General features: G+C 44.3%; 1 protein-coding gene across 1 annotated transcript in view; it reads right to left on the bottom strand.

Moving 5' to 3' along the window:
• The window catches only part of LAMA1 (laminin subunit alpha 1), a 549,300-nt gene that overhangs the window by 154,952 nt on the left and 367,077 nt on the right, over nucleotides 1-27,271 (bottom strand). The window contains exons 41-45 of the mRNA XM_078687536.1: nucleotides 24,923-25,025; nucleotides 23,775-23,891; nucleotides 21,890-22,072; nucleotides 21,436-21,590; nucleotides 20,910-21,053 (exon numbers count right to left, since the gene is read on the bottom strand). Coding sequence (XP_078543662.1) covers nucleotides 20,910-21,053; nucleotides 21,436-21,590; nucleotides 21,890-22,072; nucleotides 23,775-23,891; nucleotides 24,923-25,025 — 702 coding nt within the window. The remainder of the gene's footprint in view (nucleotides 1-20,909; nucleotides 21,054-21,435; nucleotides 21,591-21,889; nucleotides 22,073-23,774; nucleotides 23,892-24,922; nucleotides 25,026-27,271) is intronic.

Below are 27,271 nucleotides of genomic sequence, written 5' to 3'. Positions count from 1 at the left end.
CAAGTAAATAGAAACATACGCTTTAACTTTTTAACAATGCACCAAAATATAAAGTAAGTATACATAATTAATAAATTAGAAACTCACTCACACAGTGACTACAAAACAGACCTAACTCCCTTAACCTCGACAAACAAGCAAATTAAACTACTTTCAGATATAATGACGGCGCATAAAAACAGTTACTAAATCATATGGGGAGACAAAGCAAAGCCCTACCATCACAGCCCGTGGCAGGGGCACAGGGCGCTCGCAGTTTTACACCAGCGCCGTGAGGGGAACGGCCGCGCTGCCAGGGAAGCCGTGAGGTGAACGGCGGTAGTTCCCATCGGGGAACTACACTACCCAGAAGCCCCGGGACCGGCGCACGAGGGTGAACGCATCAGCGCGCCCGGAGGCGCCTCATAGCTCGCGCACCCGGCGAGCCCCAGTGGGAGACAAAGCAAAGCCCTACCATCACAGCCCGTGGCAGGGGCACAGGGCGCTCGCAGTTTTACACCAGCGCCGTGAGGGGAACGGCCGCGCTGCCAGGGAAGCCGTGAGGTGAACGGCGGTAGTTCCCATCGGGGAACTACACTACCCAGAAGCCCCGGGACCGGCGCACGAGGGTGAACGCATCAGCGCGCCCGGAGGCGCCTCATAGCTCGCGCACCCGGCGAGCCTCAGTGGGAGACAAAGCAAAGCCCTACCATCACAGCCCGTGGCAGGGGCACAGGGCGCTCGCAGTTTTACACCAGCACCGTGAGGGGAACGGCCGCGCTGCCAGGGAAGCCGTGAGGTGAACGGCGGTAGTTCCCATCGGGGAACTACACTACCCAGAAGCCCCGGGACCGGCGCACGAGGGTGAACGCATCAGCGCGCCCGGAGGCGCCTCATAGCTCGCGCACTCCACTCGCCCCGCGAGTCGCGCGCGGGAGCTGCCCGGGAGAAGCCCGGGACAAGGGCGGGACCTTCTGTGGCCGTCAGGGGCAGGAAGAGGCAGGGCAGGGTTTGTTACCCTGTCCAGGACAATGGGGAAACGCAAACTTCCATCAAAGGGGGAAGAAGGTAAGAAAGCGAAAGTCCCACGTAACTCTGAATCGATTATCTCCTTTCTTACCTCTGCGGTGGGGGCCTTGACTAACGAAATTGCAAATGCGGAGAAAGAACTAGGACTTGCACAGACTGGAACGCCTACTACAGCTCTCCCGGTTGAGCCTCATTCTCACTCACAATATCAGTCAGATTTGCCCCGTTCCATCCCACTCGAACCCAACATAATTGTGGCGGCTCCCCCACTCACTTTTATGGCAAATCAGTCACCCAAGGGTAATGCTGTAGTACAGGAGCCACAGCAATCCCCTACGTCAAATAGTACAAAATCCAGTGATTTTACACCCCGGCAACAGCCCACACCCAAACTCGATTCATCAGCCCCACAGGGATCCCATGCTAATTTGGCAGACATGATTGAAAAACTGTTTGAAGCCCGACTGGAACCACTATTGGTAAATATTGCTAAAGACATAGTGGATACCTTGAAATTATGCGTAGAAAAAATCTTGCATAAATGCGAACGCATTGACACTTGCCTCAAAGATCTGGAGTTGCATACTCAGGGGAAGCGGGCCCTGGAAAAACCTGGGGCCTTATTTATGAAGGCCTTGCGCCGCCGGTACGTCACTTTTTCCCATTTTAAAAGTGACGCACCGGCGGCGCAAGTGCTTCATAAATGAGGCCCCTGATTTAAATGGCAGTCATGAGGTGATCATGGCCTCACCAGGGCAGGCAATTAGCCTAGGCCCCATAACAGGCACAAATCTGCCCAAAGGGCCAAAAACATCTCAAGGGGAGGCACAGAAGATCCAAGTTGCAAGGGGTGTGTCTGAGCACAGGGTAGGCAACCCATTAGGAAAGGAGCAAAGAAATAATGGGTTGCATGTCGGGCGGACTCGCATAGTGAACCTCCCCCCAGACGCAGCACCTCTAGTTGTCATTTTAACAGGGATCCCACGCCTAAATAGCAACCAGAGGGAATCGGAACAGGATCTGCTAAATAGAACCAGAAGATGGGGCACACAATTTAGCAGTGGGAGTGATGATGTGGGAAAAAACATCATAGCTGCAAGAAGGGTGGATTGGGTTGGGCGTAGGGAGTAAAGTATTCCCGGTGACTGTGTGATAGTCAATTTTAACATTCCCAATATGGCCAACACACTACTCTGGGACGGATCCGACCTAGATGGCGCAGGTATTAGACCCCTGCCACTGGGTTATTTTTATCCACCCCCAACACATCCACAGCCCCAAACACGAGCCCCGCACACCCTTTTACCATCAGGGCTCCTGGGCAGGGCAGGGGGAGGGGAAGAGAGACACTACTCCTACCAAGCACACCAGTCTCGTCTGTGGGCGGGGGCAAGGCTCGCTGCTCCGGCACGTATTATCCCCGATAATCTAGTCGATCCCGAGGCGGACTCTGTCGCGCTGAGTAACAGGTTCTCACCCCTTGCAGACCTACTTAATTTGGATCAAGTGGATTGACCACTACCCAACGTCCTGACCATACACGAGAACTCCCCTGTAGTCAATCCATGTCATAAAACAACGGTACTTAGCTGGAATATAGCGGGGCTAAGGAAGAAAGCCGGTGATGACAGATGGGTTCGTTTTGTAACATGTTATGATATTATGTGTTTTCAAGAGACGTGGGATACAACTGAAATTTTTTATTTAGATGGCTATTGCAGCTTTTCAGTCAAAGCAACTGCTCGGAGGGGAGGGAGACCCAAAGGTGGCCTGTATACGATCACTGCTATAAAATTGGCAGGTTCAATGAAGAAACTAGACTCTCCAGTGGATAGCTTTCTATGTGTGGAATGGGTTAGGCCAAACCTCCCTATAATTCTAATTGTACATTTTTATAATGCACCGGACAAGGCTCCTGGGAACACACACCTAGGTTCCTTGTCCGCTTTCCTATGTCACTATAAATCATATCAAACAGCCACATTCGAAACCCTGCTCATGGGAGACTTTAACATACATCCCTGTGGATGGGATTGTTTTTCTAAAGAACAAATGGCACCCCCGGGTGCAACCAGTCCCCATTTCGAACACACAGCGCAGGGAACTGAGTTGGAAGAACTGCTGGCCGATATAAATCTGTTTGAACTAGCGGGGCCCGAAGGGGAAAATAGGGCACCGACGTTCATAGGCAGAGATGCAAATACTGTTATTGATTATATTTTTATTTCAGCGGGACTTGTTGAGGCGGTATCTGTCCCTGAAGTTATGATGTCAGCATTTAGTGACCACAATCCTCTGACCCTGACCCTGGACTCCGGGAATAACATTGCAACCCAGGTTGAGCGCCTGGGCGGGGGTAGTGATTCCATTGTTCCAAAGGATCGGGGAAGAAGATTAAATTGGTCCAAGGTGGTCCCAGACACATTTTTTCAGCATCTCAACGCAAATGTACAGGCAGATCTTTTAACATGTTCAGAAGGTTCGGCAGCTGACACCGACATTATTAAATCTTTTTCTAATATTTGCACGCAGGTATGCCATGACTTAACCCTTAAGAATAGGCGAGCTAAAACCGACCGCCCTAGGTGGTTCGATAGGGATTGCTCAAAGGCACACAAGGGGCTCATGGAGGCCCTTAAACAGCAGCCGAGAAACCGGGAGCAGGTGACCCTGTGTAGAAAGCTGTATAAATTGACTATTAATAATCGAAAAAAGTCTATTAAAAACTAGGCTTGGGACAATCTCATATCAATCAACATCCTTAGAGATACCTCCAAATTCTGGGCCGTGATTAATCACTCGTATTTTGCGGAGGAGGAGAACTCGATCATGGATTGTGTCATCCCAGAGGAAGATTGGGTTGCCCACTTCAGCAAAATTTATAATAGTGAAGACTCACTAGCCCCAGATAGTTCTCATCAGCCCACAGCACCCGCTGTCCCCTTGCAGTTTAGTGAGCACGAAGTTAGAAGGGCTATCCTGGAGATGACAAAACACAAGGCACCAGGACCAGATGGCGTCCCTGCAGATCTTTATAGGTCACCCTTGATTACATGGGCAAAAATACTCACCAATGTTTTTAATTCCTCGACAACAGCTGGGTTCCCTAAATCATGGTCCTCCTCAATTATTATTCCTATCTATAAGAAGGGCCCTCGATCAGACCCGGCTTGTTATAGGTCAATTTCACTTATCGACTCAGCCGTTAAAATCTTAGGCAGAGTCATATTACAGAGACTGGGGGATTTTATTAAGGAAAAGGGGGTCCTCTCAGACCTGCAGTATGGGTTTAGGGCTAGGAGAGGAACCATGGACCAGTGTTTGAATCTCCTTATGCTGGTTGGTAAATATACGAAGGCCAAGGAGGGCAACCTATACATGGCGTTCATGGACCTCTCCTCGGCCTTCGACTTAGTCAATCGAACCAAGCTATGGCCCATGCGTGCTGGTCTGGGCATTGACCCACCGCTGGTTAACTTCATAGCGGATCTCCATTCAGATTTGACAGCCTCCATTAGAACCGATCGGGAGGGCAACTGTACTCTGCCTTTCAATTCTAAAAGGGGGGTTAGACAAGGCTGTATATTGGCCCCCCTCCTATTCACTCTTTATATTAACTCACTAGGAAAAGAGCTGGAGCAATCAACACCCGACATTCCACGCGCAGGGGATTCTCTGGTGCCCACACTGCTCTACGCGGATGACGCGGTGCTCCTCGCTCGAACAGGGATCGGGCTCCAGAAACTCCTCGACGCATTTGGAGAGTTTATGGGCTCACTTGATCTGGTGATTAATAATAAAAAATCTCATATTATGGTGGCAGGGAAGCGCCGGCGAATACAAAAGGTGAAGACGTTTACCTGCTCTGGCGAGGGGGTGACTAGGGTACCAGTTTTTTCCTATCTAGGTGTTATCTTTGAAGAGGGGGGTCTTGGATGGCCCAATTAAATGCCAAAAGTCTCGCAGTCAAGAGATCTTCCTCAGCTCTATTGAGCTTTGCAAAGAGATTGGGCTCTCGCCCAATGGAAGCTCTCTTGAAAGTGTACAAAACAAAATGTTTGTCCATAGCCAAGTATGGTGCTCCCTTGTGGGGTTTTTCGCCACAAGGTAAAATACAAATTGCAGAAAACACTTTCCTCAGAACATTGCTGGGAGTCCCAAAATCAACACCAGTTTTCTCCCTGCATACTGAGTTAGGTATAGGCTATGTTACTGATGAGCTACAATTGGCCCCTTTAGTTTATTGGGCAAAAACTTGGTTAAATAAAGAGATCCCCTTGAACCATTGCATCCTCAAGGATTGCATGGCATTAGACAAAGCGTCAAAAATCCCCTGGCTAGCATATATCAAAAATACAGTGAATAAAATGGGCAGGCCAGATTTATACAAACACCCGACCGACATAGTTAAAGGGGACATAAAATGGATTAAGGACAACTTCTTGTCTAGGGTGTATCACGCCAGGGAAGAGGAGGAACTAACCAAGCCAAAAGCTAGAGCAAACTTTTTGCTCTCAACCACTCCCTCGCTAGAACCCTATTTAAAAATTGTGAGTAAACCTCTCCATCGACATCTCCTTATTAGATTCAGGTTTAATATCATTCAATACTCCTTGGGTGATTTCCCAGTGTGGCGGGTACCTGATTCACTAAGCATCTGCAGTTGTGACAATTTTTCAGAGCAGACTCTCATGCACTTTGTCATGTTCTGTGAGCATTATAAGGAGGCAAGAAGGCGGTTCTTAGTGCCAATTCTGAGAGAAGCAGGCTTCTCACAAGTACGCCCAGCTCTATTTTATCTACAACTTTTAGGAACCACAAAAGTAATTTTCGGGGTTGCTAGCTTCCTGGTTGCTGCTATGCGTGTTAAGACCAGGAAACTATCCCCGAATAATTAGGTGGAGCGATCAAAGACATTGTGCTTGTTTTAGCGATTTTAACTATTTTTAGTATGCCCATTTTTTACAACTATTGTATGTATTACCATCTTTACGAATGTTGTTTGTCTCTTAAACTGATGAAATGTGACATTGTTATTTTATTGATTCTGCTTTTATGATTTTTACAATCGAATAAAGCTTGTTTGACTGACTGACTGAAATCATATGGGCAACACCTACAGCCAAGAAAGTACATCTACAGAAACTATAAACTGGAAATGTACTAAATATTATTCAAATGCATGCTATTAAAGGGCAGCGGCAAAAGAAAATGCAGAACATAATAATACATTAACATAAAACTTTAAAAAAGTGACACAACAACATAATGCAAAACACTAAAAAGAAATCTAAGCATAAACAGCAAAAAGTAACACCATTAGATTACAAAATAGAAGCCAGCTGTAAAAATAAAAATGGCAGCCAAATTAAATTACAAAAATAGACTATCTCCCCATACCAATCAATGTGAAATATAGTTAAAAAAAATAATATATGTTAAAAGAAAAGTAAAACATTATAACAAATGTTAAACATGTCAAACAATTTTTTAACATTTTTTTCAAATGTTTTAAAGTATACATAAAAAACATATTTATATACAATTATTGAATATATACTAATAATAAATATCTTAAAAATGTATGTAAAAAAGTTAAATAAATGTTCAAAAATGATACTGGATGTAAAATAGCACGTGAAAATGTATATTATGCATATATGTATGAAATCAATTTTTCTTTTTTACAATAAAAAATACAATTACTTTATTTGTTTCACTTCAAAATTGCTATTATTTTATTTCATAAACATATTTCACAAAATGTAAATTATGCAATAAATTAAAAGTGTCAAAAAAACGTTTTCAATATGTGTGGCATCTTTTTATTATACTACATTTGTGGAAAATGTTAATATCTAAAGGAGTGACATTTTCTATTCCCACCCCAATCTAAACCAACTCAGAGAAGGTGTTGCACACTAAAGGGATAACACTTACTATTCCTACTCCAATCTAAACCAGCTTGGGGAAGGTGTTGGACACTAAAGGGGTGACATTTACTAACCCACTCCAATCTTAACCAACTCGGGGAAGGCATTGGGCAGTAAAGTGGTAGCATTTAATATTCCCTTTACAATCTAAATCAACTCAGGGAAGGTGCTGGACACTAAAAGGATTACATTTACAATTCCCACTCTAATCTAAACCAACCCAGGGAAGGTGTTGGACACTAAAGGGGTAACATTTACTATTCCCACCCCTACATAAATAAACCTGAGGAAGGTGTTGAACAATAAAAGGGTGACATTTACTATTTCCACACAATCAAATTTGGGGAAGGTTCTGGACAGTAAAGGTGTGACACTTCTTTTTCCCACTAATTTCTACACAAACTTGATGATAAAAACTTGAAAATACTAATTAAATAATTTCAATTCAAAATTAACCTCATGACATACAGTATTATAATTAAGAAAATACAAAATAAACAATGAATACTACACATTATCACACTTTAAAAAAATTATAAATGCGTGAACATTTTTACATTATAACACACCATTGTGAACTACTATTTCTTATATTATAAAATGAATAAAAAAATTAAAATTATTTTTAATTTACTATTAGTTTCCAAAATTGAAATTATTTCCTACAATCCATACATAAGTACAGTTAACTATTTTTGCAAATAAATAAATTTGATGAATTATGTATCAAAATTTTTACAATATTTACCATAACAGTTTAAAAATAAAATTCATTCAAAATGTATTCACACATTTCTAAACATATATAACAATGGCATACAAAAGAAATTTGAAATTATAATTAAAACATAAATGCATACAAATATATTGTATACAACTTTTCTAAAATATTTTTATAAATGTTACATATTTAATAATGTTTTCACAAAAATATTTTAAAATATATTATTTCACAGTAAAATATTTAAAAAAACAAAATAAAAAAGATTTTAAAATTAATACAACATTTTGCATAAAAAAATTAAAATCACTTTCCTTTCACAATTATAATACATTTTTAAACATCTCCCCACCCTTATCCTCTATTGACCCAATATCATGCTACAAAAACAATTATAAAAATATTAACACAATTACAATGTAATAAATAAAAAAACTCTAAAACCTTTTAAATGATTATAAATAGTGACTATTTTATTTTCAAAACAACATTAAAACATGTTATTTAACATACATTTAAATATATATAGAATATAATTAAAAAAATCAAAATGCATACAACAATTTGTATATAAACAATTATTACTTTAAAATTAGAAACTTATAATTCACATTATTTAAAAATATCTCTCCACCCTTAACCCATTAACCTAACATCCCACTACTAAAAACACTTCTAGAGTTAAAACATATTAAAACAATTTACAATTACAAATTAAAACAATTTAATAAATAAAATATCTAAAATGATAACATTAAAAAATATAAACACACAAAATAAAAAAACAACACATTACATACTATTTTATACTTAAAACTACATTATATCCAACAATATTTACTACATTGATAGTTTATTACATCGATATTTGAAAACAACACTTAAAACAATATTCAGGACATCGATATTCCTGTCCACGATATATATGAAATCCCAATATTCTTGACATATTATTTCTGCAACAGAATATATTTTTGTCACCTATTTTCTCCAAATACCCACCATGGGTGGGGGGAATGCTTTGACCCTCCCTTGGTATTCTCGTCACTGAGGGGGACTGGAATTTATTCAGGGCCTGCCACCTCTGTTCTCCTCCCCAGGGCAAGTGTGATGGCACTCCCCTACTTTCCACAGCAATTGGGGTCCCAGGTATACATCGATAAACTGAACTAGGGGTTGGGATCCCCAGACACTTTGAACGCTGGGGAGGGGGCCCCATGAACTCCACTGCCTGGTAATAAAAATAAAAGACCCCCCTGGCCCTGGGGTATAAAACAGCTGGGCAACAAAACTCCATGTGCTACAGGATTGCACTGGGGGTCAGAGGTCATATCTCGGGCCATGTTGGGCTGTTTTGCATGCTTCTCGTCTTATTTTGCTCTGACTGGTGAGCACTAGCCACCTCAAGCACTTTTCTCAGGGCTCGTGACCTCTAAGGCATTGAACTCTGCAGAGGGCTGGTTCCACTGGCTCCGTGTACTACCCTTTTTCCTTAGCTTCCTCTGTGCTTTTCCCCTCCTTGGTGTAGAAGTCTACCCTCAACTAGTCCATAGGGCACAGCTTTCCAAACTTTTCGTGCTGGTGACACATTTTTTTGAAATGCAACATTTTGTGACACGGTAATGCAATGTAGCTAGCGAGTAAGCCCAAACCAATTAAGCGGGTTTTGGGGGTTTCACTCACGTCTGAGAAAATTTTGAATAGAGAGTGGGCAAATGGTGCATTTTCAAGCAAATTTGGGAAAGCAGGAAGGTTAATAAAGCTATTGTAAATCTGTTCTAACAAAGACAGTGACTGGCAAAACTGTCTATCCGTCGCTTGTTCTGCTGACATCCTTACGCATACAGCGAGAGTGTAGGCATGTCTCAGGGCGAACTATTCAGCATTAGTAATTCTAGCTAACCCAATCACCCTTGAATGCACCACAAGTTCAGACCAGAACTTCTTCACAGCTATGATGTGTAAGGAATATGCTACTTACCAGTATGTATCTGTTCTTGGCATGTAGGGCTGCTGATATTCATATCTGTGCATAGATCGCCGCCTAGTGTTGGGTCCGGATGATTGCACATTGTTATCCTGGAAGAGTCTTCGAAGTATCACGAGATAGGTGGCTCCTCCCTCGGACTACATTGCGCATGGGCATCCTCTCCATCCTCAGATTGTTTTTCGCCATTGTGGCAGAGATGGAGTATAGTACAGTAAGAGATGTCCATGCAAAGAGTGAAAGCTGCAGCTGCGACAGACACCGGGGAGGTGGGTGGACGATATAAATATCAGCAGCCCTACATGCTAAGAACAGATGCATACTGGTAAGTAGCATATTCCGTTCGAGGCATGTGGGCTGCTGAATTCATATCTGTGCATAGAATGTATAGCAGTATCTCCCTTAGCGGTGGCTACCTGTGTTAGCTGCAGCAGTCTGGAAAAGAGTTTTGAGAACAGCCTGTCCTACAGCAGCTTGCTGTTTTGAATGTACATCTCCACAATAGTGTTTGGTAAATGTATGTGTAGTTGACCATGTGGCTGCCCTACAGATTTCGTATAAAGGAATGTTCCCTAGGAAAGCCATAGATGCCCCTAGCTTGCGTGTGGAATGCGCCCTAGGGGGAACTGTTAAGGTGCGTTTTGCTTTTAAATAACATATTTGGATGCACTTAACGATCCATCTGGCTATACCTGATTTTGAAATAGGGTTACCTTTGTGTTGTGGTGAGAAAGCAACAAACAACTGCTTTGTTTTTCGAAATGCCTTAGTTCTATCAATATAGTATAGCAGAGCTCTCTTGACATCTAGAGTATGCAAGGCCCTTTCAGCTACGGTTTGTGGGTTTTGGAAGAACACCGGCAGTTCTATAGTTTGATTTATATGGAAATAGGATACCACCTTAGGGTTTGTTCTGAGAACTACTCTGTTTGCATGTACTTGAATGAATGGCTCTTGAATAGTTAGGGCTTGCAGCTCGCTAACTCTTCGAAGTGAAGTAATGGCAATAAGGAAAGCCACCTTCCAAGTAAGAAATTGTAGTTCGCATGAGTGTAGTGGTTCAAAAGGTGGTCCCATAAGTCTGGTTAAAACAACGTTTTGATTCCAGACTGGTGAAGGTGGGTGTCTTGGAGGAATTACGCGTTTAAGCCCTTCCATAAAGGCTTTAATTGCTGGCACCCTAAATAGTGAAAGGTGTTACCTGTTTTGCAGATATGCTGAACGCAGCTAAATGTATCCTGGTGGATGAATAGGCTAAATTGCAACGTTGTAGGTGCAAGCGATAGCAAATGATGTTTTGAGTAGAAGCATCAAGTGGGTTAGTGTCATTGTTACTGCAGTAAATGACGAAACGTTTCCACTGTGCTGCATAACATGCTCTGGTAGTGGGTTTTCTTGCCTCTTTGATAATATTCATGCAGTCTGGGGGCAAGTTTAGGTATCCAAACTCTAGGACTTCAGGAGCTAGATCGCCAGGTTCAGCTGTTGCGGGTGTGGGTGTTGGATTTCTCCATGGCTCTGCGTTAGAAGATGGGGTGTGAGTCGCAGTCTTTGATGAGGCACCACTGACAGTTCTAGGAACGTTGTGTACCACGGTTGCCTTGCCCATGTGGGAGCAACTAGGATCAGTGTCAGCGAATGTTGGCGCATTTTGCGTGCCACCAGCGGTATTAGTGGAGCTGGGGGAAAAGCGTACGCAAATTTGCCTGACCAGTTCATCCATATCGCATTGCCTTGCGACTGTGGATGTGGGAACCTGGCGGCAAAGTATTGTCATTTTGCGTTTTCGCTTGTGGCAAACAGGTCTATTTCCGGTTGTCCCCACTTCCGGAAGAATGGTTGGAGCACTTTGGGGTGAATTTCCCATTCGTGCATCTGTTGGCTGTGCCTGCTGAGCAGGTCGGCTACTTGATTGTCCTTGCCTGGGAGGTGTTCTGCCATGAGAAACATGTTCATCTGAATGGCCCATTTCCACATTGCTTGAGCTAGGTGTGACAGCTGTGGTGAGTGCGTTCCTCCCTGTTTTTGAATGTAATACATAGCTGTCATGTTGTCCGTCCGGATCAACACAGCTTTGTTGCATAAGTGTGTTTTGAAAGCTTTTAGGGCTAGAAAGACCGCCATCAATTCCAGAAGATTGATGTGCATTTTCTTTTGCTGTACGGTCCAGAGTCCCTGTACTGTGTAGTGTAGGACATGGGCTCCCCATCCTAATAGGGATGCGTCCGCTGTTAACACTATTTGTGGGACAGGCCCCTGGAACAGTCGTCCCTTGCAAAGGTTTTGTGGATTCCACCAATGCAGAGAGTTGTATGCTCGACTGGTCACCAACACTAGGTCCTTTAATTGCTCGTGAGCCTGGTTCCACTGCCTTGATAGGCATTCTTGTAGCGGACGCATATGTAGCCTAGCATGAGGGACTATGAATATGCACGAGGCCATCATGCCTATCAGTTGCATAAACACTCAAGCTGGTAGTGAGTGTTGTGGTCTGAATTTTTGGATCAATATTTGCATTCCCTTGATGCGTGCAACGTTGGGATATGCTTTTGCTGCCAGTGTATCTATTGTTGCTCCCAGGTACTGTTGGACGTGGGAGGGTTGTAGATTTGATTTTGGGTAGTTTAGTGAGAATCCTAAACTGTGCAGGAGATGTATGGTTTTTGACATGTGGTTGGCACATTGCTGGGCTGATGGCGCGTGTATTAGCCAATCGTCCAGATAAGGGTACACGTGGATGTGTTGCCTTCTGAGATGTGCAGCCACTGTCGCCAGACATTTGGTGAACACTCTTGGAGCTGTTGTGACACCAAATGGCAGTACTTTGAACTGGTAGTGCTGTCCCTGAATGGTGAACCTCAGATACTTTTTGTGAGCAGGGTGTATTGGTATATGAAAGTATGCGTCTTTGAGGTCTAGAGTTGCTAGGAAGTCTCCCTGGCGAAGCAGTGGTAAGACTTGCTGGAGAGTGAGCATATGGAAATGCTCTGACAAAATGTACAGGTTGAGGGGCCTGAGGTCCAAAATTGGTCTGAGCGACCCGTCCTTCTTTGGAATAAGGAAGTATAGGGAGTATACTCCTGTTCCTTGATGTTGTAGTGGGACTGGTTATATGGCCCCCTTTTGCAGCATACTGATGCCCTCTTGCTGCAGTAGCGTTATATGTTCCTGTGACATTGGACGGTGCACGGGTGGTATGTTGGGTGGTGTTGAGGTGAGTTCGAGGCAATAGCCATGTTGGATAATTTGCCTGATCCTCTTGTCTGTAGTGATATTTAACCAGACTGGCAGAAACTGTTGTATTCTTCCCCCGACCGGTGTTGTATGGTCTGGGGGTAGTGCCAAGAAGTCACTGTTTGGTGTTAGTAGAGGATATATTTGCATTGCCTCCACGACCCCTTCCTTTGGTGCTATTTCCTCTGTATCCACCCCTGTTTGTGTTTTTGTTGTATGTAGATTGCGTGTTACTTTTGTAGGTGGAGTATTGCTGTGAGGTATTACTTCGTGCTCCTCCTCTATAATTGGACAACGAAAGGAGCCCCGGTGTTGTTGGGACTGGAGAGCTCCCATAGACTTCGCTGTTTCCGCATCCTTTTTCATTTTGTCCAGAATTGAATCAACTGCTGGACAAAACAAAAAGTCTGGGTTGATGGGCTGATTAAGAATTGTGGATTGAACTTCATTCTTAAAGCCTGATATGCGAAGCCATGCGTGTCGCCTGAGCAGCACGCCTGTATTGATGGATCTGGCAGCTGTGTCTGCCGCGTCTAGGGCACATTTAATTGACGCATTAGTGATGAGCTTTCCCTCTTGTACAAGTTCATCTGCTTGTTGTTTGTAAGGGTCAGGTAAGTGCTGGAGAATCTCTTCTAGACTGTCGTAGTGCGCCCTGTCATACCTGGCTAGTAAGGCCTGTATATTGGCTATTCTCCATGAGTTTGCTGCTTGAGCTGCCACTCTTTTGCCTGATGCCTCAAAGATTTTTGACTCCTTGTCTGGAGGAGCAGCCTCCCCAGTAGTCTGGGAATTTGCACGCTTACGTGCGTTAGATACCACTAGGGAGTCTAGGGGTAGTTGGCCCCTGATGTATGTAGGGTCAATTAGTGCGGCCCTATATTTTTTTTCAATGCGTGGGTTTATGACCCGTGCTCTAGCAGTGTCTTTAAAAATGTCTCCTGCGTGCTTTAAGACACCCTTCAACATGGGGAGTGTCTTGACATGTCTTTCAGATGGTGTCAGTGTATCAAAGAGGAAGTATTCTTCAATGGCATCAGAGTGCCTATCTACATTATGGTAGGTTGCTGCTCTATCCAGTAGTGAGTTAAATGCTACTGTATCCTCTGTGGGTGAAGGCCTAGTTGGGTACTGCAGGGTCTGTAATGGGCAAAGTGCCTTCAGCGTCTGGTTCTCCTCCCCCGCCCCATGGCTGTGAGTTGGGGGGTCCTCATTTGGGTTTTGTGGATAACCAAACCCCACATCTATGTCCTGATCTCCCTCTGGGTTGTAGTCAGAGCGTGCAGGTGATGTTGGGGCATATGGAGTAGCAGGCATAGCTGGAGTGATAGGTTCAAAGAGAATAGGAGAGGTAGCACAGTCCCTTTTCTTTTTTAGTGGAAGTCCAGAAAAGTCTTCAGTTGCCAGAGTTCTTTTCTTTTTTGTATAGACAGTCACTTTACCAGTGTTTGGGTCGATATACAGTTTTGACTGGTCTTCTGTGGAGGGATCTGGATGAATAATCTCTTCCTCGACAGTTTTTGGCCTTGGTGCAGTAGCATTTGGTTTAGCCTTTTTGGGTCGGTGCCTATTTTGGGTTCGACCGCTTTTGGTGGTTGGACCGTTTTTTCTGTTTTTCGACAACTTTTGTCGGTTCGATGTCTTTGGCTGGCTTCACCACCGTTTTCGGACCGAGCGGTTTTGTCGGTTCAATAGTGTTCTTAGGTGTTTTCGGAGCCTGCCCTTTTTGGTCGATGCCCTTTTTCGGTTCGATGGGGCTCGGCTCGATCGATTTTCTTTGGTCCCCTTTTGGTTTTGGTTCGACGTTACTTTTGGGCGTAGACCTTGTTGTTTCGTCAACCGTTTTTTTCCCTTTGTCAATACTTGAGGCTGGTTTGCTCGAGTCGACGTGCTTAGTCTTAGGGGTCGATTCGACGTGCTTTTGTTTGGGTGTCGATTTAACATGTTTTGGCCTCGAGGTTGACTCGACGGCTTTAGACTTCGAGCTCGCCTCGACAGCTTTGGTCTTCGATGTCGACTCGACTGTTTTCGGCTTCGAAGGTTGTAATGGGGCTGTGGCCTTCGGGTCGACGCCCTTCGGCTTAATGACGTTCGGCTCGACGACGTTCGGTCCGAAGAAGGTATTGTCGACGAGTGTCGGTTTCGATGGAACCGGTGTCGTATGTCGTGTCTCAGAGGGCTCTTTTTGAATGTTCTTAGCCGGGCGGTATAGCGGGGCTGTAGAATGAGGATGTTGATCTCGGCTAAGGCCTGATGGCGATGCCTCGACCTGAGTCTCTGATAGAGGTGTAGTGTCTATATGGGGCGGGGTACTCACGGTTCGCCCCTGGTCGTCATCGGAGTCGTCTTCAACCGCTACGATGTCCTGATTATATTCATCGAGATCGACGACTAATTCCTCCTCTTCGAGGTAATATTCGGAGTCATGCTCCGAGTATTGGTCTTCGTCGTGATCTGAGTCTTCTGCGCTGGCTAGATCTTCCTCATCGTCGAAGATATTATCGGGCTCTGGCGCCGACCTCTGCATTTCTTGCCTCACCGCCCGTCGATTCCGGATCGTCTTTTTTGACCGGAACTGGGCACAGGCTAGGCAACTATCTTCATTGTGGTCTGGAGATAGGCATTTGTTGCACCCTGGATGTTTATCTGTGTGCGGGAACTTGGAGTTGCACTGCGGGCAGAACTTGAATGGACTTCGTTCCATCGACGGTCGGTCCACGTGGTGTCGAGAAGGCCTCACGGCCCGATTCGACGACCGGAGTGCAACAGATGTTGAAAAAGTAGATCGGTACAGAGCGCTTGAAAAATACCGACGGATCCCAAAGGCCTTTTGGCCTTTAGAAAGAGTTTTCTTTATTCCGAACTTAGAGTGTAGGAAAGTACATCCGAACCCAATGGCGGAAAAAAAACATCTGAGGATGGAGAGGATGCCCATGCGCAATGTAGTCCGAGGGAGGAGCCACCTATCTCGTGATACTTCGAAGACTGTTCCAGGACAACAATGTGCAATCATCCGGACCCAACACTAGGCGTGATCAATGCACAGATATGAATTCAGCAGCCCACATGCCTCAAACACAAACCATGGCGTGTGATGAACACAAAGACCTTTCCAACCCATCTGCTCCTGGTGCTTTGTCTGGAGGACCACTACATTCAGGCAGTTCAAAGTGCCTGCGCCTATTTCATCTGGAAGGGAGATTAGTCGCACCTTTCAGCATGGCGCAATAAGTATAATTTGAAACTGCTCAACGGTGCTTAATGGCAAAACCGTCATAACGGTAAAAAGTAGGAACTTGCGAATGTAGAAAGCAGGAACCTGAGAGGGTTGTGAGAGAGAGAGAGGGCTGTGAGAGTCTGGGAGTGGTTTTAAGACTACCAGCCTTTGTATGTATACGTCGACGTTTAAGTGCACCTTTAATTTAAGTGCACTGGACGGCGACTTTTTTCACCACAGTTTCGGGCACAGACACTCTTCCGTTCGCAAACTAAGCACTGCCAGTACTCAACAGCACACAGGCACTCCGGGATATTAAGAACCTACAGTTTTATTGTTCCATATCAATAACTGCATTCACCCCAGCCAAATATTCGAGCTGAAAATACCGCAAGTATTAGTCGACTGCCAAAACCTTCCCACTTTGCTTCACCCAGAAAAGGAACCTGGTTAAACCACAAACTATAGACAACCGCGTTCATCAATGTTACAAAGTGGTTATCACAAAACAGTTAAACTTCAAAAATCAACATTGTGCATCTTTCCTTCAGGAAGCTTTGGGATTGTCCTAGTTACACATGCACAGGGCACTCTCTTGCTCAAACCTATTCCTCAAAATCCAAAACAGCAGCAAGGTAGAACAGCGTGTGACCTTTTGCATGCTCATTTATATTTCCCAACTTCATTATTTCAGACTTTTCGCCCTCCAAAATGTCCGCGCAGGAACGGTGCTTTTACAAACCGATTCAGAGAAATTACATCTGCCTCACCTCCATCTTTTTCTTATATGGAGGCCACGAGAAAACGCATAGTCTATTCCACTGCTTATATGGGGTAAGTAACTAGGGTAGTTTATATCTCTGCCATGTGTCCCTGTTGCTGGGAAAGTACTCAATCTGCGGTGGGTAATACAGAGCAGTAAGTATCAGTCCGTGGGCGTTGTGTACAGCCTCGTAGTAATATATGCACTGGGCTACACAGCCCAACAATCTCTACTGTTGACGAAATCAGCAGGGCTGTAAAGTGTGCACAAAAGAGCAGGGAATACGTACATCAAGCAGGTACCAACAATCACAAATCTCTGATGCCGGAGAAAACGCTGTGGGTAATAATTGAATAACGAAGGGCATTGAGAAGTGTGGCTCACTGGTTAGAGGCGGCAGACCCGTAAGCAGAGAACGGCCCGGGACCAGGGTTCGATTCCCGACGCGGCAGGGTCGTGGACCAGGGTCAGCGGACTCGATAATTCTCGCCTCGGTGCCTACTCTAGTCAGAAACCACACTCGGCAACTCTGGGCATCAGCTTGCCTCATCTTCACAACGGCCCCCCCAGACCACCGGGGATGCTTGGTCGCACCTTAGAGATACCCATCAGGGACCATCTCTCAGGGTGAGCCAGGACGGGTTCCCCAGCGGTCGAAGCGTGGAGATACTCCTCCGGGAGTCGATTCTAGCGCTATATAAACCCGCAATTAAATTAATTAAATTATCTGTAAAATACTCCAAGCACTGTCAGATCTAAACCACGACAACTACTGCTTCATTGAGGCGCAGAACCGGTCTGCATCACAGCGCCACTGTCAAAACTGAAGAATGTTTATATTACAATGTCGGATTCCAGTCTGCAGACCTCAAAGAAAAAAAACGGGGGAAAAAAGTGTCCCCATTTATGCCTTTCTCGTGCCTGAGTGGCGCAGGAATGAATGAATGAATTGCGTCTTATACCGCGCTAACTTAGCCCAATGGGCGTCAAGGCGCCTACATCAAATAAAGGAAAAAACCAGGTCAGACAGCAGTATCTCATTGGTAGGCTCTGATGAAGTACCAAGTTTTAAGGGCCTTTTTAAACAGGTCGATGGAGGGAAGGGTTTTAATCTCCACCGGAAGGGAGTTCCAAAGCTGGGGAGCGACAACAGAAAAAGCTCTCGCTCCCCATCTGGTCAGCCTAGCGCGGGGCACTACCAATTGGTGTAGCCCGGCCGATCGTAGGCATCTCGTGGGTACATAGCGGGTAAGCAGGGTACCAAGTGCGTCCACAGGGCCAGCCACAAGTGCTCTATATGTAAGACATAGGAGCTTAAAGGAGATTCTAAACTGGACGGGGAGCCAGTGAAGATTTCTCCTAGCATCTAACACCTAGCAAAAGCATCTAACACCAGCGTGCCTTGATCTCAACTCTCAAAAACAGTGTCGATTATGCTTGTGGTCTCGTAATTGCCCAGTAAAGGGAGCGGGTGAAAATGAATTCATATCAGAAGCACTCAATTTTTGCCGGAGTCCTGTCATGGAGGGTGATGAGTATCTTAGCTGAATGGCTGGATTTCTTGTTTATGTAGGCAGGGTCCAAGAACTGTGGACTCTCGTGGTGTAGCAATTAACGACCATCTGTTTGTTGATGCTGGCACGTGGAAGTGAATGCGATAAGCTCTCTGAAACTGCAAAGCTTTTAAGAAATGCATGCATGTGAGACGTAACAAAAAACGTAGTCGGGAACTCCAGCATGCTGCGGCCGACGCTATCACACGCCTAGCCCAGTCCATCACATGCGGTTCCCTGTTGAAAAATACCGTGTTCCCAGAGACACACAGCGCATTTCACCCACGGGTTCTCCGTTTCTATGGGGCACCAGGGGATGCAATTTAATGGCAATTTAATGCCGAGTTTTTCAATTCCTAAACTTGCAATACCGAGCGCCTGGGATGGGGAGCAGAAGCTGCTCCGTGGACAGACTGTGCATTCAAAGTTCAATGCGCGCCCGAGGCTGCGCGCTCACGCTCTTCTAACATCTCTCCTTCAGTGTAAAGAGCATTCGCCCTAATCTGCCCTCAGACGTCTTCATTGCATGACACACCCACACATAGCAGGCGACACAGTACTGTGCCACGACACAGAGTTTGGAAAGCTGTGACTTAGGGGGTGGAAAGGGAACAGCCTCCCTGGTCCTAGGGGAGTCCCACAGATCCTGGGGGCAACTGTAGTCAAAGTGCTGGGTCCAGATGGATATCAGGAGGGTTCCTTCCTCCAGCTGTCCATGGTACCACCTCTAGTCCTAGTGTCCAGCAGAAAATCACAAGCAAGAGAGAGCTTTACCCATTGCACAAGGCAATTTTATTGGGGGCAGAAGGTTTCAGAAGAAAGGTACCTCTGGTCTAACCTGGGGTGCCAATTCACTTCAACCCCCGTCCCAATCTTCCTGCACAGCCAGCTGAGACATTTCAAAATGGCGTCACCCAGGAGGCACTAGTCACAACTGCTCTGGGAGCCTCAGCTCCACCCCTATCTGCCATCACAGCCAGAGTGTTTCCCACCCAATCTTCAAAGAGAGCCCCACCCTTGCTGTGTTGGCTTCAAAGGTCTGGGCTCCCTCCTTTCTTCAGGGGTCTTGGGTTTTCCTATCCCTGGCACAGTGTGACAACTTATTGATTGATGCAGACCTTCTCCGGACACCTGAGAGACCTGCACTGGCTCCCCGTCAGCAAGAGAATCACGTTCCGACTCCTCACCCACGCACACAAAGCTCTCCACAACCAAGGCCCCAGATACCTCAATGACCGCCTGACCTTCTACACTCCCACCCGCCAACTCCGATCGACCACCCACGCCCTCGCCGCCGTTCCTCGCAACCGAAGAGCCACCATGAGAGGAAGATCCTTCTCCTTCCCGGCTGCCAAGACGTGGAACTCCCTCCCCATCCACCTCCGACTGACCCAAGACCACCTCTCCTTCAGGAAGCAACTCAAGACCTGGCTATTCGAGCAGTAGAGGACCACCCAAGCGCCTTGAGACCCTCCGGGTGAGTAGCGCACTATATAAATGCTTTGATTGATTGATTGATTGACCTTCATTCCCACCCCTTTCCTATTCAGGAGCTGAGTGAAGCTCCGTTAATTGCTCCCTTTATGTGGTGTGGCCTTTGTTCCTGCTGCTAGAGAGAAATGTAATTAACTTGACACAGAAGGGAGACAAGAAGCCTGGGCTCTGATTGTGAGCTGAGCCAGCACGGAGACAAGAGGCCTGGGCTCTGATCCTGAGCTGAGCCAGAGAAATATGACAATCTTGGATGACCCATAAGCTACACAGATATATTTTTGGATCTTGCAGAACGGATTTCACCGCGCAGGTTAAACCCCAATTCGATATGTCACTGGTCTCTGTAAGCCAAAGGGAAGTGAATCTGCACTCTAAGACAATCTTACCCACAGGTAAGATAATAGAGTGTCACTGCACCCAAGACAGTAAACCACACTGACCTTCCCTATGGGTGTACACTAACATTATGAGGCCTACCCCAGGTCAATTTCCAATTCTGCAGAGTACCCTCTGCACCAGACTACCTATGCATAGTTACCGGGCTGCGCATGACAGAGGTCTCCCATGTGCAGCCCGCACAAGGGTGCACATGCGTATACACATGTGTTTATGTGTAACCAGGCAAATCCCCCTTCCCTTTGCTGCATTGCAGCTGCCTTTTCTTAAACGGAGGACACAGGCGGTAAACACATGGAGTCCATTTACAGTGAGATTATCGTGGGTGAGTCACCGGTAGTGAGGCTCACTTACAGAAAAAAGGTCAAAAGCCAGGTGATCAATAAGAGAAAAATCTAGGCAGATTTGATTGGCAGAACCCATCACCTTACATACATGCTCTGACATGCACAAAGCATAATACTTATTCACATGGTCATGGTCTTTTTCTTTGTTTTCTTATCTCACATTTATTTAATTTTTCAAATGAATGTGTGGAATGAAAATAGAATATAAGCAATAATTAACTTTTTGGGATATTGTACAATACCATTAACAACTCACATTAGTGCTACTCCCCAGGTAGAAGAGAAGGTTATCTGATTCATGGGTTTTCATGTTCAGGGATAAGGTGTTGAAATTGGAGGTAGAAAGTTGTGGCTGATAAGCTCGGACACAGTCTCTGTCTGCTAATACTGCAACTTTAATCTGAAAACAAAATAAAAGTCCTTAATATATGATAACAAAACATAACATAAGAAGGTAAGTTAAAACATCAGCATAAACAGATCAACTTCCTCTAATTAGATTGAGAGATCCCACCACAGCTGTATTCAGTCAAAGTGTTCAAATGCATACAACTTTGAATGTCTGAATATAATGTTGGTTTGCTTGAGACATTTTTACAATACAATACCCTCTTATAAACTACTTCCCTCCCTTAAGTGATAGCATTTTGCCTGTCTGTGTATTACGCCTTTATATATCAGCACTGACCAAGCGGCTCCATATGCCTTGGTCCGTGTTAATCATTCCCTTTGGCATTGAGGCATCTACATTAAGAAACTCCCCTTTTCAAGTCTGTACTTACAGATGCTGCCTCTTTTCGTGCCTGGCTGATCAGCTCCTTAATTTCTGAAAGGTTTCTGTTTAGGTTCTCCTGGAAAATTTTCAAGGGTTTCAGTCGATCAAATAGGAGATTGGCTTGTGCCTCCGCTTCTTTGACTTTCTTTTCAGCCGAGTCAACTATATAAAAATAAATGTTTTAATAAAGACTGGGAAAACTCAATTTATGCCTAGAGATGCAATTTATAGTATACATCAGCAAATTTGTTTAGATGTCATTGGCCTGTTATGTCAGTTTTTTGTATTTTTTTTTGCAAATGTGGCTAATACATCCATAAAACTTTAATGTGATCTATGTAAAAAGCTCCTAATTCCAATTTCCACATCTTCAAATTCCATGTTGCAACTCTAGCTCCTAACATGGAGGATTACTAATTATAACAGAGGCATTTTTTAGACTAATAAGGAAGCAAGCATACCAGTCGTTGAGGAGTCCTTTATGAGTTCCTTGGTTTTCTGTAAGGCTTCAATAACTAAGGGTAAGGAAGAAGATGTGTTCTGCAATTTTTCGCTAAAATTCAATATGCGGCTTAGAGCTTCACCCACACTCACATTTGCTGATATAGCAAGCCCCTTGGCTTCAGGAAGTCTTTCATTTGTATCTGAAAAATATTTTTTAAATGGATGCATTAATCAGATATCAGCATTTTTCTAATTTGTCAGCAGTTCATCTCTTTCCTTGACAAAACAACAAACAAATACAATTCACCAGAAAGGTTTTTGGAATGGCAAACAAAAAAATATACAGTATCTATTTCAATACTCGGGAACCCATAGGCAAATTGGGAAAGACTATAACAAGACATGGTGACCCATATAGCAAACCATCCTTCTGAGTAGTTAGTCTTCAGTGCGAAGGTCCTTTACGGACTAGCCTACACTCTACTCTGGAGGTAATAAGGGTCAAGAGTAAAATGACCTTATTGCATTTGATTATTTAGGGCAATAATATATCTATTTTGTCACATAAGGAATAGGCTTACATTTATATTTGGTAAATTCTATTTATTCCAATTTAAAAACCCTCAATCTTTAAAAAAAACATGAAACATACATAACACAGTGAGATTGGAGACCATGTCAGTATTTAACACCATACAATGAAATCGGTATCTTTGAAAACATTATTGTTTATGACAGTTGGAGCTTCTATGAACAGAGTACTATTAAAAGCAGACAGTTTGTACAATTCAGTGTTCAGGTTCTTAACTCATGCACTACCCCGTTCACAGAGCTACCCTTGTAACCTCACATGTAATTTGCCTCATAAAGTTCATAGAAAAATTGCTAGACCAGTGGAACAATTAAAGTTCCATGGAAGACAATGGATTGCCCTAGTGCTAGCAATGCAGGTGAAGATCTTCTGCTATAACATTCCGAAGATTATTTTTTGTTGTCTCTCCCTATTTAATTTAGAAAATGTTATAGTCTGTTGCTGGAATGTCTTAGGCTATACCAGTTGTTAAATGCTATTGTTATAGACCCTTTCATTCAGCCAGGAACTAAATTGTGGGAAGAGATAAAGACTCTGTAGCCAAGACTCAATTATCAATGCTTACACACAGGTGAGGTGGTTCCTACACTTGTGGCTTGCTCCCAGGCTGGTCACTTCCAAGGTGTTACACCACACACCTTAACTTTAATCAATTTGCAAGGGCCCAGGAAGGGTGCAACAGCTACATGGAAGTACTTTTATGTAGATTTAAAACATGTCATGAATGTCAGGAGGTGTCCCGGTCAGGTTGGGCAGCTGTGCAATTGTTGTGGAGGGGATGGTAGTTAGACTGCTTTTGGTAATTATCAATTGTGCTGCTTAGCAAACAAAGGACACACATCTTGAAAGGACTGTAAGAGTATCTTCCTTACTGACAATTGGTAACATAATCCAACTTTTCCTGGGTGGTAAACTTCCTCACTGTGTATTCAATATGAAGGAGGTTAGATTATCTATGGGCTGGTGCCCTGCTGGCTTCTATAATACTGTTTATGGCCACCTCAATCAATATCTCCATGGGGAGTGTTGTGTAATTGCATAATGTCCCATTGGAAGTGAGTTGGGAATGAATGTGATTGTGCAGCAGGCATATCTTGCTTACTGAGAATGGTTTCAAGTGACAAGAAAACCCAGATTACAGCTTTCTTTCTTTCCAAAAGCTGCAATGTACTTGTGTGCAAGTAGAATAGTGAAATATGACCAGTTTAAAAAGAAGACTTATTTGAAAAACCTTTAGTCTAAAAGAAAATCAGGGAGGTGGGGGGTGCAGGGGGTATGGGGGTAAAATCAAGCAAGATAATTCAACTTACCATTTCGTAACGCGTTCAGTGAAAGCAGTGAGTCACTTATCTGAGTGGCTAATAGAGAAGTATTTTTTCTTATCAGGTCCACTTTCATTTTCAGTCTACTCATATCAAACATAATACCTGCATAAAACAACAAAAATGTCTGTTAGCATTTATGTGCACTGATATCTAGTGTTCTAAAAGGCAGAGAGGCCACTGGAAGACCTCAGAATTCAGATCATGGTTGCCCTTCAAAACTCATCATTGGTAAGCGTGCGAGTTGCAGAATGGCCTACATAGAGGTGTTGGGTGGGATTTCTGAGAATCAGAGATATGCTGCAATCAAGGTACAGAAAACCAATGGTTCTGCAGAAGCCTGAGTTGTTCCAGAAAGTGTGAGTTCAGGCAGGGTCGCACATGCATGTACCCTTCGTCTTCTTAGAAGTGGTCCGTGTCATATAGTAACTTTGAAGTTGGACCAGAGGGGTTTACCCAGGAGCAACAAAGGCCACATGGAACAAGATAACAGGAGAATACGCTTTGTGGAGTTCAACCATCAGCAATGGCAGGACAGTCCGCTGGGATTGAGTAAACTTCAATGTATGCCCCTGCCAGAATTAAAGAAAAATTTGGTACATGAGTAGTTATCTACGCTTCAAAGTGACTGTGGCTAAAACATAACAAAACCTACTGAGGTTCATCACTGTATTTATTTGGTGATGGGAAAGTGAATGGCCTCATTTAGAATTTGTAGCAAACTGAAAATCTTCCAATTTGTGTAAGAATCTCTAAAAAACCTTACCTCTAGAATACTATGGCAGGGGCATTTCAACCGGTGGATTGTACAACGTATCTAGAGTTTTCTCCAGAAACTGGAGGATTTTCAGCTCCTGCTAAACTACAAATGAGGTGCTAAGTTATTATTTTGTACATACCCACAATTCAATAACATGTTATTAATAAACATAAACTATCAAGAATATCTCTTCCAGCGTAATAACAATACTTTCAGCCTCTATAGTATTATCAGGTATCAAGCAGCCTCTTTCCTTGAATACAACAAAAAGTTTTTTGATTTTTGTAGCATGCTGCCCTTTGAATACTAAAGCAAAAGTAGTCTCCAAGTCAAAATGGCATTCCAACTTCTGCATGAAAGTGTCACTACAACTCACCTTCAGATTTGTTAGTCAGGTTGTTCACTTCAGACAAAAGCTCAGTACTGACCATAAGAGATTTTCTTGCAACAGAGTCAAGAGATGTATTGTGCCGAAAAATCTAAAATCACAGAAATCAAACATTACAACAAACATCTATGAAGGGAATTATTTGTGCATTACAATTTGTAGCACACTTGCTTTGCTTGTAATTAATAACTATTTTGTGAGCATTATTATGAAAAGTAAGTATGTTAGTGTGGTAAATAACTGAAGTGATTACTTCGTATTACATTGACAAAACATAAAATGATAATCAAATATCAGGATTTTTTATTCATAAAATAATACGATAGACAATTTGCCTAGGAAAGAAAACCATTACTTGAGTGTAGTTTATGGGTTATTACAAATATGTTCACACATCAGAAAGTGCAATTAATAAGAAAATGTGATCACTACCGTAAGGAAAGGCCCCTCTTTGTATGGTTGTAGAAAGCTGTCTCTTTATATAATATACCAAGGAGAGGTATACTGTGCAAAGAGTTCAGGTATTCCCTATAAGTGGGCAGGGGCTTGCTCTAGCAATCCCAAGGTAGTGTGGTCGAGTAGCCTTAGTCTTATCAGAGGAGTGTTAGACGTCTGCTGCATGCACACAGCCAATAAATGATAAACACAATTCAGTAAGTAGATCCACACCAATTTATAAAAATAACACATACCTTTACATATATCTAGCCACCAAATCATTACGATCAGGTAAGTACGTTTCAAGGTAGTAATTGTTACAGCGTTTAAACGTAGAAAGTGACATTTCTGAAGCTGTAATGTTATCCTATGGAGGAAAAGCATATGCTGCATACAGGTTCTTTACTGTGACTTACTAGACCAATCTTCCGGACTTAAGGTGAGTATGGCACAGGGACCAAGGCAGCAACAACGGCTTGCCTCGGGCAGCACTGGGGCAGCCGGGTGCTAAGGTGCAATACAGCGTTGAATGCCCCTTTGAAGTCAATAGGGATCGGTCTGGTCACAAAGAGCCTGCAGGTTTGGATCATGTGGCCAGTGTGGCTGAACATACAGCTTGACTCAGGTCTCACAAAGCTCCTGGATGTGGGGACACCTTTGGTCCTCTTCTCCTCTGCCTGGGTTGCAGAGGTGTCCTGAGGCGTCAGGTTTTTGTCATCGGAGACACTCGCAGTATAGGGGGCTGCACAAAGAGGCAGCAGGTGGTGGCGGAAAGTCCACAGCTGAGAAACCCAAGGTGGGCTTCAGATCTGGAGGGACTCGGCTCTCATGGAGAAACCACCGCTGACTGGAAGATGGGTCCTGCCGTTTTGGAAGTGGGCAGATTTGTGCATCCTGGGATTGCCAGATGCCACAGTGCACAGGAAGTGATCATCAGATGGGAGGGAACCAGTTAGAACATTGGCTACCAATCCCATCCAGCCCTGAGGGCATTTTCTGAGCATAAGTAGGTCAACTCAGGAACTCGAACTGGATAAAGGACAGAGGAAGGACTGTCCTGCTGCACTGTGGAGCCATCAAAGTGAGCCTGCACCATAATGAACTGTACATGCTGCACCTGGTGGCTAGCAAAGGAAAAGGACTGTGCCTCCCATGTCGTGCTCACAGAGAAGTTTTATCTAGAGCCCAGCCAAAGCCAAGGGACTCCAAGAGCCAGCTGATTGGCCTCCAGTTCACGGCACAGGGACACAACAGCTAAAGAAACCTGCTCGGGCAAGTTGGTAGCCCAAAGTCTTTAGCCCACAGTCAACTGCTACCATGCAGCACTAGGGACCAGGACCTGATGAGGAAAGTTGCACCGGAGTTCTCTAAGCCTGGGAGTGGTGTGGGAGTGTATCTGGGACCCCTAGAGGATGAGTTATTGACCTAAGAAGGATTAAACGGTGACTACCATACTGGGTGACTCGTAGTCCAGTGACTAATGGACTTCTATGAGCTCCGAGAGGACTTGAGGAATGCCGACCCTGTGACCAGGATCACCTCACACACTTCATGGACTGAGGTGTAGTCACAGCATGACCTCTGTTGACTGCATCACATCCACAGAATCCTTGAGCATCTTCAGCATCCTTCATACCTTGTATCAGGACCACTTTATAGGAAAGCCCTGCAAAGGATGAAAGTGCCTGGAACAGACTGGAACAGACACGGTCGATCATACTATCCTGATCGACCGTGTCAGAAACGCCGGCATCCAGGGCATCGCCCTGGATTGGGTTCGATCCTTCCTGCAAGGCCGCTCGCAGGCTGTCCACCTTTCTACCTTCTCTGCTCCCTTCTCCCCCCTCACTTGTGGTGTCCCCCAGGGTTCAGCTCTTTCCCCCCTCCTTTTTAATTTAT

Source organism: Lissotriton helveticus, chromosome 4_1, assembly GCF_964261635.1.
Source record: "Lissotriton helveticus chromosome 4_1, aLisHel1.1, whole genome shotgun sequence".
Taxonomy (NCBI): domain Eukaryota; kingdom Metazoa; phylum Chordata; class Amphibia; order Caudata; family Salamandridae; genus Lissotriton; species Lissotriton helveticus.
Note: the sequence above shows the minus strand (reverse complement) of the source record. Positions and strands in the feature narration are given on the sequence as shown.